Consider the following 17,354-nt stretch of genomic DNA (forward strand, 5'->3'; position numbering starts at 1 on the left):
ATTATTTTTAGTACACTAAATGTGTCCACGCCTTTAACTCTAACCCTGGCTAGAATCCGGGCTCTTTTATTAATTTTGCTGGTTGAAATGCGATCACATGACGCGCCCCCAGTTAATCTCGTTTTCTATACACTGTACTCTCTTGTCTGTTGCACTAGAAACTACCATTACTATATTACTGAAACCAATTACTAGGCAATTTTTACTTCCTGAATGCATGTTGTACCGGTATACAATTGCATTTTATAGCTACTTATGCATATGTGTATGGTCTTCGCTAAATCATGTTGGAACGATATTCATCCCAATAATATTTGACATGCTAAATTGACGTCAGAAACAATGCAGTCTGGCTCATATCTTACAGGATATCACAAAATCAATCCAAAACATCGTCACATAGCTAAAGCCATACCAATGGTAAATCCATCAGAATTGTTTTTTTTGAAAACGATTATTTTATTGAGATCTGGGCCCAATTTCATAGAGCTGCTTAAGCGCAAAACGTAGCTAAGCAAAACCAAATTAGGCTTACCAGAATAAGGTTACCAGCCAAAATACCATTCACACCTACAATCTGTGACTGGAATCCTGCTTATTTTGGGATAAGCAGAAAACTTTCAAGCAATATTCCTGCTGAAGCGACTCTCTGAAGTTTTGCCCTGGTCTTTATGTTACAAAGAAAGCGAATTGCTTTCTAGTTTCAACGAAAAGGGTATAGCATTATGCCTACTTCAGTTGTGCTCTATATCGCTTGTTCGTTTAGCCACTTCCCGCTCGATCGTAGGCACTTCAAACATAATAATCGCATTAATAGATATCATTAATATATTTCAAATCGCTGGATTATATTATAATGAGCAATTTCAGTACCGATTGTAATCACTAACTAGTCTGAAAGATGTGGACATCGTAAATGTTGTCCTGATGAAAAAGCTATGACAATATTGCAAGGTACTCCAAAATGTTATATTCTTTTTTACGAAGTTCAAATTATCTGTTTCGTATTAACAGAATTCCAAATTGGTTTGCGGTAACACCATGTGTGAATCTACTTGCCAGGTAGATTAGGTTCTTTTATGAATGTTCTTGCTTTATATTCTACTATAGACTTCCACGGAGTAGAATTCCACTAGAAAACCCCCGCAATTTTGCATAAGCTGGTTTGTTTGGCGTTTACTAAAAGTAATACTCCTATAGCACCATGCCAACGACATGTCACATATAGGAGAGGCAAAATACAAAAGCGGTTTATGACTCTGTTAAGAGCATTGCCGCGAGATTATGTGTCAAAGCTAACACCAGAAGTTGTCAAGCGTTCTTGTTTCACTGCCCATCCCGCCAAAACCGTAATCAATAAATTATTAATAGACAACAAAACCTCAACGGAAATGTTGGTCAAGGGTGGGTCCTTAAAATCTTTGGAATAACTCGGTGGTCAAAGTGTGGGTTAGTATGTGACGAAATGACATTGGAACGTCCACGCCTTTTTATTTGATCTGATCTCACCATTTTCTTTTTATATTTTTAAGTGGTTTGGCTAAGAATTTTACGTCTGGTTAATCGGAAGGAAGCTCAAAGGTCAAAAAGAAGCTTATCTCGTCCCGACGAAAGACTATTCTTGTCTGTGTTTACACCACTGGGCGGTGAATTGAATGGTGGCAACTTCTAACAATGCCACCCGAGCCACAGGTGGAAAGACAGGAGCTTAAGTGTTCGTTTTACCAAATAATCAAATTCTAAAGTCCCTAAAATAGTGTTGATTCCCGCCTAGCAACCACCGAGCTTTCTGTTCACGTGGATTTTGGGCAACAATTTAGGGGCGATGGTATGTATGGGGCGCCGTTTGTCCATTAATTGTTTGACACTTTTAAGGCATGTTTTTACCATGGTTTACAGCAATTAGATGTAAACCATAGAAACTGTTGCCAAATCCTGTTATGGTTTACATACAAGTAAAGTATTTGTTGTGTATAAGTTTATGGTTTACAAACCATGAACATACAAAACACATTTACAAATCGTGAAGGCTCGGTCTTTTCCGAGGCAAACAAGTTCAACACGCTAGTGTTTAACCAAATTTAGTGTTTTGCCCCACAATTTTACCAAGCTTGTAAGCACACAAAACTTTCGGAGGGGACATATTTTGCTTAACAGAAAAAGATCAACGACCAAAATTCCATTTACATTTTTACCACTGGTCCCCCATTTTAATTTATTAGCAGCAATTTCCTGTTTATGAAACTTGATTTTGAGGTGATGTGTAAGAGCATAAGCAATATGTGCTTAAAGAGCACCAGACTCAAGCTGTGTTGTTTCTGATCAGCAGAGTGTGGGTTCAAGTCCCGGTCGTGTCACCTGCCTCATTGAACTTAGGGTGCGTTCGTTTAGCTTCCCTGGATCAACCCCGGTGTGTGGCTTTTTTTTTCCCAGGACGAACGTGGGTAATTATCTGCGCACGTTCGTCCTAAAAAAACAAAACGCCACACACCGGGGTCGACCCGGGGAAGCTAAACGAACGCACCCAATATGCTTTATTTAAAGTGCTTTGTCCTTCGAGTTGGACATTACAGTCATGGGTCACAGGATTGGCATTTGGAGCTCGATTAGCTGCCTTATTGTATCCCCATTGTGCTTTGGAATCTCAGGAATCCTTTAGAGGGTTCTAGGAGGGGGGGGGGGCTACCTCTGCACAATAGGAAAACAGTGCGTTAAAGTATAGCACCATAGGGGTAGTGCACGTAAAAGAACCCAGAACACTTATCGTGGAAGAGTAAAGAGGTTAAACCTGGTGCTGCTGGTTCACATTATAGCAAGCACTCTTATTTACAGGTTTCCTCATCAGACGAGTGATGTTAGTTCACTTGTGAAGCCTCCTTGGTTTTATGACAAGAAATACTTAAGAATAATCAAGATGTTAACCAGGACGAGAAGAAGATTTAATTGCTATCTATTTTTGTGATTGCTGTTTCCAGAAATTAACAGGACAACATTCGCTACAACAGAGAGCTTATTGAACCCAACGAGTGAGCCGTCTAGCAGCTCTGAACAACCCCTCAGTATCTCGCTAACAGCAACATCAATGGGCAACTTCTCAACACCAACACAGGTGTCTGAAACAGCAACACCAATGGGCAACTTCTCAACACCAACACGAGTGTCTGAAACAGCAACACCAATGGACAACTTCTCAACACCAACACAGGTGTCTGAAACAGCAACACCAATGGGCAACTTCTCAACACCAACACAGGTGTCTGAAACAGCAACACCAATGGGCAACTTCTCAACACCAACACGGGTGTCTGAAACAGCAACACCAATGGACAACTTCTCAACACCAACACAGGTGTCTGAAACAGCAACACCAATGGGCAACTTCTCAACACCAACACGGGTGTCTGAAACAGCAACACCAATGGACAACTTCTCAACACCAACACAGGTGTCTGAAACAGCAACACCAATGGGCAACTTCTCAACACCAACACAGGTGTCTGAAACAGCAACACCAATGGGCAACTTCTCAACACCAACACAGGTGTCTGAAATAGCGACCACAGACGTCACAAGTAAAACGACAATGTTCCAGGACCCCACAACAGCACAGATGAGCGAATCCACCGAGGTCATCACTGACGTAACGAAAGTCTCGTTTACAACCACAACAGAGCCGATCGAGAACTCCACGGAACTTGGCAACTCGACTATTTTTCTTACGGAAATAGTAGAAGACGGCACTACAGAAAAACCTGACACTTCCACCGTTATATCAAAAACCACAAATACACCATACATTAGCATTGTAACACCGACGGAAACACTTGAAAACGCCACAACAGAGCAACCTGACACTTCCACCGTCATATCACACACCACATATACACAATTTAGTACACTCGAAACACCAACAGAAACATCTGACAACTTCACAACTGAGCAAACTGACACTACCACTTCTATACCAAACACTACAAATACATCATTCAGTAGCCCTGTAACGCCTACAGAACAACCAGACAATTCTACCTTCGAATCGAACACCACAACACCATTTAGTAGCCCTGTGACACCAACAGGTCAAACTGAAAATTCCACATCTATATCAAACACCACACCATTCAGTAGCCCTGTTACACCTACAGAAACATTCAACAACGTCACAACAGTTCCACCTGACAATACCACTTTTACACCAAACACCACAAATACACCATCAATTAACTTTACAACTCCAGAACTTGAAACCTCCACAACTGATCAGAAAGTCACTGTGACGTTCTCCACTGTGAATGGAACTGAAATGACCACGGATATTAGATCAGAACAGACCACTAGGTTATCATCATCTGCACCCCCTCAAGAGACCACTACGTATGGTCCGACGGAGACACCTAACGTACCAAGTGATCGACCGCCAATTTTTAAAAGTAAGCGACTTTCTTCTTTTTAAAATTCTATTAGGGTTGCCCGTCCAAAGGAAAGTTGGTTTCTCAATGTGGGACGCCACTAAAAGGGGATTGAAACATGGAACATAACACCTCAGTTAAAAGCTCGTGGGAAGTTTTTGTTTTTATCACAGACCATCCATTTTGTGAGTACATGATACAATAGAAAAAAAAATCAAGTTAGCCCAATTATTGGTCATTAGAGTCACAAGACAATAGTGGAAAATCCGTCATTGTGTTTGTTTGCATCAGGTTTTGGATTCACGAGATCCGAGCTAAGTTTGTCTACCATTACAATCTGTTTACAATGCGAGTTGTGTACACTGCACGAAACTGTTAAAGAGTTAGAGCCATTGGACACTTTCGAAACATGAATAAAAGTCCACAGATTTACAAATAACCTACAGGGTTTACAAAAGGTAATGGTGAAAGACTTCTCTTGAAATATTATTCCATGAAATGCTTTACTTTTTGAGAAAACATTAATTCAATGATCAATTCTCGATATCGAGAATTACGGATTTATTTTAAACACATGTCAAGACACGGCGAAACGTGCGGAAACAAGGGTGGGTTTTACCGTTAATTTCTCCCGACTCCAATGACCGATTGAACCTTAATTTTCACAGATTTGTTTTTTATATATAAGTTGTGATACACGAAGTGTGGGCCTTCGGACACCACTGTTTACCGAAAGTGTATAATGGCTTTAACATCGATATGAGGGTTTTGTCACATATGGATAGTAAAACAAAAGTTTTAAAATTTATAACAGCGTATTTAAGAAACATTATGTGACCACACCAACGGTGTTAAATTTAACACCCCAGTTTTTTGCAGTAAACAAATCAGTGCTTATAAAGTTAAACCTTACCAATGATTTGCACACCCTTAAATGTTAAACATGTAAATTCTTGAAGTTATTTCTGTTAGTGTTATTTGATTGCCTTCTTGTCTGTCCGTCCGTATGTCTGTAAATGTTTTTGTATTTTGTGTCCGTTGTTTGTCTTGTCCTGTATGGCATCCCCAAATTAAGCAAACGCTCACCGGGGATTGCCACCATTTCACTTATATACTCTGTCCTTTTCCTACTATTATTATTTATAATCATTAGCTGTTTTAATGTCTTTATTTTGTATGATACCTGTAATATTGATTGTGAAATGGCAATAAATGTTGTTGAATTGTATTGAACAATCACCAGCTGCTGGGTCCAATCTTATAAAGCATATAAGCACACACAAACTTGCTAAGCACAGAAAACTCTTGCGTAGCTAAAAATAGGTTACCGCTCCAAATACCGTTCATTACATTGCTTTGACTGGTACCCCACTCATTTCTTACTTAGCAAAGGAATTTGCTGAGCAGAATTTTCACCAGCTTATAAAATTATGATTTATTTTATTTTATTATCTGAGCAGATAATCCTGAGAAGACAATCCTTATAGAGTTAGCGATTTCAGAGGAGTCGACGTTGTGTCGACCCGAAATGGATTCATCGTCGACACAGTGTGAGGAATTGATCATCAAATATAAGGCTGGGGTAAGTGACATTTTTTTGTTTCGTTTAATCTGTACCTTTGATCTGATCAACCACAACAGTCCCTGAAATAATAATAAAGGATATCCGCCATATCTCAAAATGGCTTATTGGAAAACACTCGTTTTGAATGGGTTAACGTATATCAATTAACTTTCAATGCATAAATAAATGTTAACAAATCCTCCTTTAAAGTGTACAATTATTTAAGTAATCTTCATTTTATGCTGAATTGATATTTCGATCGATTTTGACATTTTGATCCTAACATTGCGCAATTTTAATATTTGTTTGTCGAATTACTTTGCATTTAGATTGTGTTCATCCAGTGCAGGATGAAGCCCTCCTTATGCAATACCACCGTTAACTGATTATCGTTTTATACAGTTTTCCTGCTGGTTAACGATCAAGAAATGACAATGAAAATTAATCAAAATGAGATATAAATTGATTTCTGACAGATGCTCTCAAACAAATTGACAGAATGAGCGCAATTAGTTCCGAATCAAGGGAATGCTGTCGACAAACGTAAAGGTCGCTACCCATTAACTCCCATCAGTTAATTATACAGACGTAACTTATTGTCTTAAGGACACTAGACACTATTGATAATTTATTGTCAAAGACCAGTCTTCTCACTTGGTGTACAACAAATGCTAAAAATAACAAACCTGTGACATTTGAGCTCAATTGGGCATCGAAGTTGCGAGATAATAATGAAAGAAAAAACACCCTTGTCACACGAAGTTGTGTGCTTTCAGCTGGATGCTTGATTTCGAGACCTTAAAATCTAATTCAAGGTCTCGAAATCAAGTTCGTGGAAAATTACTTCTTTCTCGAAAACTACGTTACTTCAGAGGGAGCCGTTTCTCACAATGTTTTAAACTATCATCAGCTCCCCATTACTCGTTTCCAAGTAAGGCTTTATAATAAAAATTATTTTGAGTAATTACCAATAGTGTCCACTGCCTTTAACAATGAAAACTGAGCGTGAACGCTTGTTTGCCATTCATAAGTCATTATATAGGAAGGTAAAATTCTGCAATTTTAGCAACAACAAGCAATAATTATATTGTAGGCCTAGTACTACTATATATATTTTTGTCTAGAGCCATTTTATTGTTTTCGACCTTTTGTCGTACACTTTGTCTGGAAGAAGCGTAAAGCATAATACTTATTTTAGAATTTATTACCATCTGATGAAGTATAGACCTAGTTGTCACTGGGAAGGTTCATGCAGTTATTAAACAAATGCTATTAGGCAATATTTAATTGCCACGTCACTCCTTGTCTTATCTACCCTAGACTAACACAGCTTGTTGTATTATTATGTTATTACCATGTAGGCATAATGATTGGTTTTGGACTTACTGCCAATCCGTGCTTGAATTTATGATGAATGAAGTAAATAATTAAGTATTTTAACACAACTCTATCAATTCCTACTCCCTTTAGGTCGAGGCTCTATACAGCCGTATCGATGGATTCTTACGAGTTGACATACTTCAACTAAGGTGAGGGAAAACAAATGTGTTCATTTACACTCCTAGAAACCACTTGAGTTCACCAAACATAATCATTAAATGCCATTGTTGGGTTAATGCATTCGCTTGTCCCTAGTATGGTAGTACAATGTGCGTCATTGTTCAATGCACTTTACTCTTGATGCGCAATACTGACAGTTAAGAGCTTAATCTTATTGAACATATCAAACTGGTATACTGGTAAAAAAAAAAGGTAGTTAAAGCCATTCTTAAGCCAGATATTAAGAACATTGTCAACGATATCAAATCGGTCAAAATATTTAAAAGGTTGCCGGTCAGAAGCCAAATATTGTGAAAGTAAAAGTAGGATATAAAGCAAGATCAACAGAACATACTCTATGTAAGTAGATACACACAAGTAACACCAAATATAATATGTTGATGTCTAACGATGCAATACCTCCAATCCCATACTACACAAGTTGTCACCAACACCACATCGGTCACCACCATGGTGTTGTCACATCATATAATAATATTATGTAACGAAAACAAAATATCACAATTTACACCACAGGGTTTTAAAATAACACTTATTTTTGCCAACACTATTACATTGGTGTTATATTGCTATCCTATGATGTCAACTTAATTCTCTCGTGGTTCAATTACGTGGCCTTCTTGTGTTGAATCACGATGACAATTCATTTTGATGGCTGTTTGAGCGATATTTGTTAAGTGGTTTGGACATTTTGAAACAGGTTAAACATTAGCTTTTCTTAATTAATAATAAAAAACACACCTCCTTTAAGTACAACTATAACTTTTGAATAGCATCACATTGTGAAATTCTTTAAAATTATCCTGCATTGTACATAACTATTTTATATAAGTAGTGCGTGATGATTGCAAGTGTTGTTACATCAGTGGTTAAACGCCTACGTTTTTGATATTGTGACATGTTGCACGATATATGTTTACAGTGACTTTTCTTTTGTTGTTTATAGTCTGTTTTTTTTCTACTGTATTTTTTTCTGCAATTATGACCCTTGACCGTAATGGACATCCTAATTAAACAAATTCACTTCAATTCAACTCAATTTAAATCAATTCAGTTAACCGTTTCAGTTAATAAATTCAATAGTAAGATCTTTATAAAAGGAATTAAAACCCACCCAAATATTGGGGATGTTTACGGAGGATTATAATGATTAAAATGACCAACATTGTTTTATTTAAATTTTCTTGTAAACAGTAAAGGTAGTGTTATCATTAGGCAAAATGCCGTGTACAACTTCACCGCCATGACACCGGAAGATCAAAGCCTGACGGGACAGCAGGTGTTTGACCTCACAGTGGCTCAAGCCGTTACTGACGGAGAGCTTGGCAACTTAACGGTGGTGGAATGCACAAACTGCAATCCCCCAGAAGGTAACACAGTTATTGTTTGTGTTGGTTAAAAGGTGAAGTTACCCTTGTTTTTTTTGGAACCGTTCAAAAGTATATCAATCAAAAGGTGGTTGCGTTGTTTAGATATCGTCCGGAGTGAATATTATGTCCAAGCTGGAAGAATAATCCCTACCAGGAATACACACAATCTAATATAGACGCGTAAGTTATGCTCTTAACAACGTACTTGGTAAGACGGACTGCATCTGTTGATAATGTATATCATGTTGACATTCCCAAAGGAACGTGTTTTTAATAATAACAATTCTTATATAGCGCATTTCACAATAACCGTTTCAATGCGCTTTACATAGTGCCCCTGCAGCCGATTTCAACGTTTATGGCGCAAGTTGCTCCATAAGGGCCAATAACATCTTTTTTTTTGTTTAATGTTTCTCAGCTCCCTTTGGAGTACACAACCTGGGCAACAGTTTATATCGCCCCAGAGGCTTTTCATTCACAATATCAACCTCTACCCTCGCAGGTACCCATTTATACCCCTGGGTGAAGAGAAGCAATTACAGTAAAGTATCTTGCTCAAGTACACAAGTGTCACGACCGGGATTCGAACCCACACTCTGGTGACTTAGCACCAGAACTTGAATTCGATGCTCTTAACCACTCAGCCATGACACCCTAGAAAGAAATATTCAAAAACATTTTTAATCTGTTCGGGATTATTTTTCCTTTGTGGACATAATCGCTCCAGATTTTCGGCAATATCTCAAATCGCTACCACCGTTTTTGCGTTTTGAATTAGGCCTTTACATTTCTTGTTATTTTGTGAGTTCTCAAAAACACTATTCCCTCTTTTGACCAAGCAATTCACCGAAGTATAAAAGCGATTGGATTACTGTGAGTTCTGACAGATCGCATAAATCATGTGGAAGATGCTAGCCTAACTCAGACAGAAACACATTGAGTTTAAATCCTGTAATCTTTTAGATCCAAGTGGTCTTCCAGTCTTTGCATGCATCGAATGACCACCACATTTAAAATGTAGTTTTAAATTTACTGTATATAATAAAAAAAAATCTACATTTATAGAGGGTTTAAATTAATTTAACGGTCCCATATAAACCAAAGTGTATGTTTTTAGGTAGGCATATCCATCACATGTTGTGAGACATTTAAAATGTCGTCCAGTTCAAAATAACGTTACATGCACTTTTTTCTTGTTGCTGTCAATTTCGTTCAAAAGGTTATTGTAACTTTATAGGATTAACGACAATATGCCTAAATGTAAAAGATAACCTTTTCAAGTTTGTGTGTCCTAATAGAACAAAGAGTACAGTAATTATTGGGGATTTTATTGCCTTAAATGCAATCCTCTCTGCTGGACGCTCGTTTTGATGACTGGTGACCTTTACAACAACAACAAACCACTGGCAGATAAATATTCAACAATTACTTGTTTAAACTGTAACTCGTTGTGTATAAGCAATTGATTACTGTTCGTCTTTGAAAACCTGTTTTGTGTGTGTGTTTGAATATGTAATTTCGTTTTTTTTTTATCTGTAGGCCTACTGTTAGTTTATATACAATCAACATTATACTGACTTTCAAAAGGTTAAATAAATAGCAGCGTATAATATTGCCCTTTTGTAGTCATGAATATGCTTTATAGTTCGCATGGCACTGCTTTAAAAAGGTCGTGGGTTCGAATCCCAACCAGGCATATGCCTGTGATTTGGTACCACAGAACTCGGGGAAGTACTGTATACAGTGGTAGCACACATCTGTGTACATTGGTAAAACCAAAATAAATATATTTTTTATCCCCGATGCAAATAAACATCTGTTAATATTTAATTGTTATAATTCTTTTTTGTTTTAATGGCAGATATATCAGACTTTTGCTCGTTAATAAATCAAGCAACCTGCGATGACATCTTCCTCGAGCCACAGTGTGTCAATGGTTACGTCATATGTAGATCTCCATGTAAAGGCACACCAGACTACTGCAATCAGCGTGGAGTCTGCAGCCAGGCATCCAATGCGGAGCCAGTCTGTCAGTGTACGGATAATGCCGAGGCGTGGATTAGCGGAGGGAGATGCGAGGTGTTCGTCAGTAAAATATGGGTTCTCGTTGGGGTTTGTTTCGGTGCTGGTTTTCTGATCATCGTGGTTGCTGTTGTGTTGTATCTATGCTGCAGGAGATGTCAAAACAGGTACGAAGAACAGCTACATATTTCTTTTCTTTATTTTGTTCTCTTATTTCCTTAAAACCTCCCAAAACGGAGAAGATAAAAAGATTTATAAAAGTTACATCACACTATACAGTATAAGGGACGACAACACGTAAATAAGGAAACATGATAACCCAGACACTCTCAGACGACCCCTCAGACCATATTGAAAAAGTATGAAACAAAAGGACATAACGTTATATCTCAATTTAATTTTACTGTATTTTATATAAATTAATATGCAATCAATCAAATAATATTATAACAAACGAAACCAAGAGTGATATTGTAATCTATAATCACACATCGGATTCCATATTCTGACACTTCTAAAACGAAAGCGAATAAGTAAATAAAACAACAATACATAAATTAGTACACTTTTTTCAAGAATAGCACCCCAGTGGTAATTTATACTGCAAAAACGGGGTTTTTAAATTGATATACTTGGTGTTTTCATCATAAAGACACGGAAGAAAGAATTTAAGTTTATGTAAGCTGTATGTAAGCTGTAACCTTTTGAAGCTTAGCTTGTGATTATTCAATTGCTGTTTTTAGTTTTCTATAAAATTGAAATAAATGACGAATTAATAAAATGATTGAGAGAAAAATACCGTGTAAAGAACTGTCTCGCATAGTATTTTTTTTACAATTCATTAAAATTTAACTATTGAAATCAACCTTTATGAATCATGGCCATCATTTAACAATTATTGTTTACTTTTTAAGTAGCTTCAGCTACAACTTGTAAATATAGTTTCATTATTGTTTAAAGTTTATGTGATTTTTGGGGGTAACTTTTAACGTATATTTATATAGAATCCAACCCTAATATTGTTACAAATGAATTATCATTACCTTACCGAATTGTTTGTTTCCCCTCGCAGGAACTTAACAGGGGCTCGAAAAAAAAGTTTTCTCACTGGGGACGACTTCGACGGGGAAGTGTACATGCTGAACTCCCATGCACTTGACGATAGTCTGGTGCCTGGACGGAGCGGTCCGTCAAACCATGTCACGGTAGGCTAATCAACAAGTACCATGGTATACTTTTTTTTATTGCTGGTACATCATTAATATGATATCTTTCACATATTTATTTGAAGTTTGGTCTATTATAAAATTCAGGGATGGAAGGGAATCTTTAAAAAAAATATGAAATAAAAATATGAAAAACACTATATTGTTTTACCCTTACACCAATGTGTGTGGAATCACTGCTAACTGTACTTTCCTGAGTTCTATGACAAAAATCAAAGACATTACTCGGGTGGGATTCGAACCCATGACTCTTGCCAATCTAGAAACCGTCAACGTTTTCGATTGATTTTGATTAATTTAAGGGCGCTCTTTTCCTCTAATTATCCTCAGGCTTTCTCAGGAGGTCTTGACGGTCCAGCAAGTACATTCGGCAGACAAGACGAGGGAGAAAATGAATATATTGATATCATTGACGAAAGACGCCCTCAGCCAAGGGTAAGTCCTCCCCCGATCTCCGTTAAAAAAAGTCTTATACTCTGTCTTTATAAACTGGTCCCCTGTCTTTATCCACAATAGTAAAGACAGGTAATTGCTTTTCAGAACCAGTGATTTCATTGGATACAATAATTTCATTGGATAAACGTGCAGTGACGTACGCTTTCTATATCTGTGTTTTGATTGGTCCAAGGTAATGTTTTACAGCTGCACTTTCGGTTGTCTGCATAATATGAATGTAGGTGAAAGGTGATTATGGACGGGGATATGACTTAAAAGCAGTGGACACTATTGGTAATTGTCAAAGACTAGCCTTCACAGTTGGTGTATCTCAACATATGCATAAAATAACAAACCTGTGAAAATTTGAGCTCAATCGGTCATCAAAGTTGCGAGATAACAATGACAGAAAAATAACCCTTGTCACAGCATAGTTGTGTGCGTGTAGATGGTTGATCTGAGGTCTCGAAATCAAATTCGTGGAAAATTACTTCTTTCTCGAAAACTATGGCACTTCAGAGGGAGCCGTTTCTCACAATGTTTTATACCATCAACCTCTCCCCATTACCCGTCACCAAGAACAGTTTCATGCCAATAATTATTTTGAGTAATTACCAATAGTGTCCACTACCTTTAAGGTAGAGGCCACTCTCTGACGTTATTCACGAGTTTTGAAGTCTTACGTGGTCGATACACTGCAGAGTGAAGCCTAGTCTTGGTGCAAGACGTTTCTCGTTCCCTTTTTACGCACACCGCGGCCAATTCACCGACAGCGCGCGCACCGACTCACCTGACTTAGGCCGTGTCCGAAACGACGACTTCGGCTACAGCTACGTCTAGATCAGCGCGTCTACCAGTGTTGAAGAATAGGCAGACGCGCGCGATCTAGCCGTAGCTCTAGCCGAAGTCGCCGTTTCGGACACGGCCTCATAGTCCACTCACCGCCCCCGCGCACCGACTCACCTGACTTATAGTCCACTCACCGCCCCGGGGGCGGTGAGTGGACTATAAGTCAGGTGAGTCGGTGCGCGCGCTGTCGGTGAATTGGCCGCGGTGTGCGTGAAAAGGGAACGAGAAACGTCTTGCACCAAGACTAAGTGAAGCCCTCAGCATGATGCCGCCAAATATATTTAGTTTCGTGCTTGTTTATGTAGAGACACGGCAAGGAGGCTGGCCTTATTATTATTTATTTTTTTAAGTACGAGACTTCACACCAAAATGTTCATTTTGGATTTTACCCATATACACCGATGTGTACTAGCTCTGTATATACTCAGTACTTTCCCGAGTCCTGTGAACAGATATCACAGGCATATAACTCGGGTAGTATTCGAACCCATGACATACGAAGAATTGGATGATTTTGTATAAAATATTAATATGATGTTTTGTCATCGTGTGGATAACATAATTACATTTTGAGTGTTTGAATAACAGCAATGAAAGACAAGGGCAGATAAAGGAAGGTTAACAACTAGACAAGTGTGATAGTTCTTTATATTATCATTAAACACGAAACTGAAATATGTTTTACATTCGATGCGAATGAAGGAACGTTTGTCATTAAAGGGACTGCATGGAACTCAAAATAATTGATAGCATAAAAACTTACTTTGTAACAAGTAACGGAGAGCTGCAATGCACATTGTGAGAAACGGCTCCCTCTAGCGACGTAGTTTTTGAGAAAAGAGGTAATTTCTCACTCAAATAAAAGACTTCAGCTGATGCCCTTTATTATGTATCTAAAAGCACACAAAGTTCTGGAACAAGGGTGTTTTTTTTTTCACTATTCTCTTGCAAATTCGATGACCAGTTGAGTCAAAATTGTTACAGATTTGTTATTTTATGCATTCGTCGGGATACACCAAGAAGTGATTATACTGGTCTTTGGCAATTACCAAACTTGTTCAGTGCCTTTAAAACACGAATTTGAATTGTTTTACATGTGACGCAAATGCGAATGAGCGGAACGTTTTGCAAAGGTTAAAGTCACCTGGAAACAGAATTTTTTATTTTTTTGAAACATAGTAAGAGTATATGTTTAGTAACAATAAAACAATTTTTTTTAGTAATTGTTTATCACGATTTATATGTTTAAAAAATATATAAAGTTGTTTGGGGGTTGGCTCCGCCTACCCCTTTTGTGACATCAATCGTGGCAGACTTTGCCTTGATGCGTAGAGTAAACACACACGCAAAGTACATTCAAATCCAAGTCGTGAGTTTGGACGTTTCCAAAAAGTTTGTTTCTTGCATTTTTCCGGCAATGGCGACCAAATGTATTGCTACAGCAGCAAAACAACTACAGATGGGGTCAGTCTGCATGGCTGGTCAGACTCACAAGAGCAATAGTACCTAGTGGTACGGTCCGATGTCTTTTTTTCAGCGCTGTGCAGCATTTTCTCTTCAAATATCGTGATTGACGTCACGAACAGCGCCCTAAACTGTTTATTCACATTCCACTCATCAAAACACATATATAGTGACAAAAGCTTTATTTTGACAAAATAACACTTCCAGGCGACTTTAAACCGCTGCTTATGTGAGCTTGAATCCAATATTGATGTACAAGGTATAGACATTCACTGTACAAACCTACTGGAATGACCAATATCCAATATCGATGTACAAGGTAGACATTCACTATACAAACCTCGCGCATGACCAATATCCAATATCGATGTACATGGTAGACATTCACTGTACAAACCTATGGGAATTACCAATATCCAATATCAATGTACAGGGTAGACATTCACTGTACAAACCTATGCGAATGTCTAATGTCCAATATCAAACTAACTTTACTGTTATTATATACCTCACGATCACGTTGGCGTGATATGGATGAGAATATTATTGGTAATATTGGCCTTTTGTTTTTATTTTTATGTCATTAGATAACTAGCTATTGCCAGGATGTCCCTGTAGTGAAGCTATGTATGGATGATAATTCTCAGGCTACCCCTGGTGTATCAGATGCTGCTGTTGTTGAAGAGGACATCGGTGAACCTCCAACGCCCCAGGCAATGGTGAGATAAACAAATTTTAATTCCTAGTTTTACTTTTCATTTTATTTGGTTAAACATCCAAACCACAGCAGCTAGCGAGTAATTATAAGGATGAACAGGAAACAAGCACAATGTTCAGTTTTGAAATCCCGCCCAATGGGGAAGAAAAACACATCCAGGTATGGACTGAAAAGCCAATCCACGTGTAAGTCATTAAATCTGAGGTGGGATTCGAGAACCGGGGTCCACAAGAGGTGAAATTCAAGACAAGAGACAACCGAGCCAACCAGAATATAGCAGGTTATACCAAATGGGGGAAGAAGAAACGGATAAAAGGGTAACATAAATAAATACTTAAATATGAATAATTAACAAATAAATAATTAAATAAATGAGTACATTAAACGAACAAAAAACAGACAAACACAAACATTTAAAGCATTGTATAGAACAATAAATACAGTGTTAAATTAACAAAAGGAGTATAGATAATGAAGGGGTGGGGGAGTTTGGCGGACAAAACACTTAAATAACAAAAACGTGTTGTCGCTCTGCATATTTTGAAGATTTCTGTGAAAAAAAAACCTTACATGTTACTCATTATTATTTATCTCATACCTTATCGAAACCTACATTTCAACAGCTTAGCTAATAAATTAAATCATAGTTAGATGGTATTGCTTATACAAATATAATGTAATGACAGATTAAGTTATCGTGTTGACTTGAACTCTATTTCAAAAGCATAATTTCTGTTATTTCAGGAGAATATTTATTTCTAATTGAATCAACATGGACATTGGATGAGCTACCAGTGATTGTGAATCAACCTTTGCCTCCAAGCGGTCGGTTTGTGGTTTTAGTCTTTGATCACTTTTCTACAGTCAGTGAACTTCAGTGCAGCCCAAGTTGGATTAATGATTGTTTGATTTGGACATTTATTAATTGATCTTTCACAATTTCCAAGAAGTATGTTGCAACGTTAAGGCCATGTTACCGAGGCAGTTGTATATTATGTTAATATCCAACAGAGGGTCCTCCAAATTGTTAAATTTTAAAGGCCGTGGACACTATTGGTAATTACTCAAAATAATGATTAGCTTCAAACCTTTATATTAAACGAGCACGATGGAGAGCTGTTGGTAGTATAAAACATTGTGAGAAACGACTCTCTCTGAAGTAGTGTAGATTTTGAGACATAGGTATTGTCTCACTAAAATAATTATTTGAATTGAATTCGAGACATCAGCCGAGGCTTCTGAAAGCACACAACTTGTGCGACAAGGGTGTTTTTTCTTCTTTCATAATTCTCTCGCAACTCTACGACCAATTGAGCTCAACATTTCACAGGTTTTTTATTTTATGCATATGTTGAGATACACCAAGTGAGAAGACTTGACTTTGACAATTATCAAAGGTGTCCAGTGTCTTTAACTTACTATTTTCTTCTTGTACATAAGTACCCTCATATCCAACAACTTGATGCACCGTCCCTTTCTTTTCTTATACATAATTTTATAACCAAACTGTACAAATAAATATGTATCCGTTAAATCATTTTATAGACGCAAAAATCATAAAAAGTGTTGCTGTTTAAAACTTATAAATACAGACATACAATAGTATGATTAGTTTTATTACTATCGTTGTTCAGAAGATAAATATTGAGCTTAAAGTCAATTTTCAAAAGTAAAGAAATCAAAATAGTAGTAAAATAAGAAAAACTGAAATAAATACAAAAATAAATAAATAATACA

The 17,354-nt window shown here is 37.4% G+C and overlaps 1 protein-coding gene across 2 annotated transcripts; it reads left to right on the plus strand.

The window, feature by feature from the left end:
• Nucleotides 1-2,836: 2,836 nt before the first annotated feature.
• LOC117291108 (mucin-2-like) lies at nucleotides 2,837-16,878 on the plus strand. Of its 2 annotated transcripts, XM_033772635.1 has the most exons (10): nucleotides 2,837-3,493; nucleotides 3,542-4,430; nucleotides 5,870-5,991; nucleotides 7,444-7,502; nucleotides 8,728-8,903; nucleotides 10,765-11,092; nucleotides 11,998-12,130; nucleotides 12,482-12,586; nucleotides 15,487-15,618; nucleotides 16,362-16,878. In XM_033772635.1, exons 1-10 carry the CDS (start codon nucleotides 3,083-3,085, stop codon nucleotides 16,377-16,379), a joined length of 2,373 nt encoding a protein of 790 aa, XP_033628526.1. In that variant the 5' UTR covers nucleotides 2,837-3,082; the 3' UTR covers nucleotides 16,380-16,878. The 2 variants fall into 2 exon arrangements, with proteins under 2 accessions (XP_033628526.1, XP_033628525.1); XM_033772634.1 differs by having other exon boundaries at nucleotides 2,837-4,430.
• Nucleotides 16,879-17,354: the final 476 nt, after the last annotated feature.

The sequence above is a fragment of the Asterias rubens genome, chromosome 6 (genome assembly GCF_902459465.1).
Source record: "Asterias rubens chromosome 6, eAstRub1.3, whole genome shotgun sequence".
Lineage (NCBI taxonomy): Eukaryota > Metazoa > Echinodermata > Asteroidea > Forcipulatida > Asteriidae > Asterias > Asterias rubens.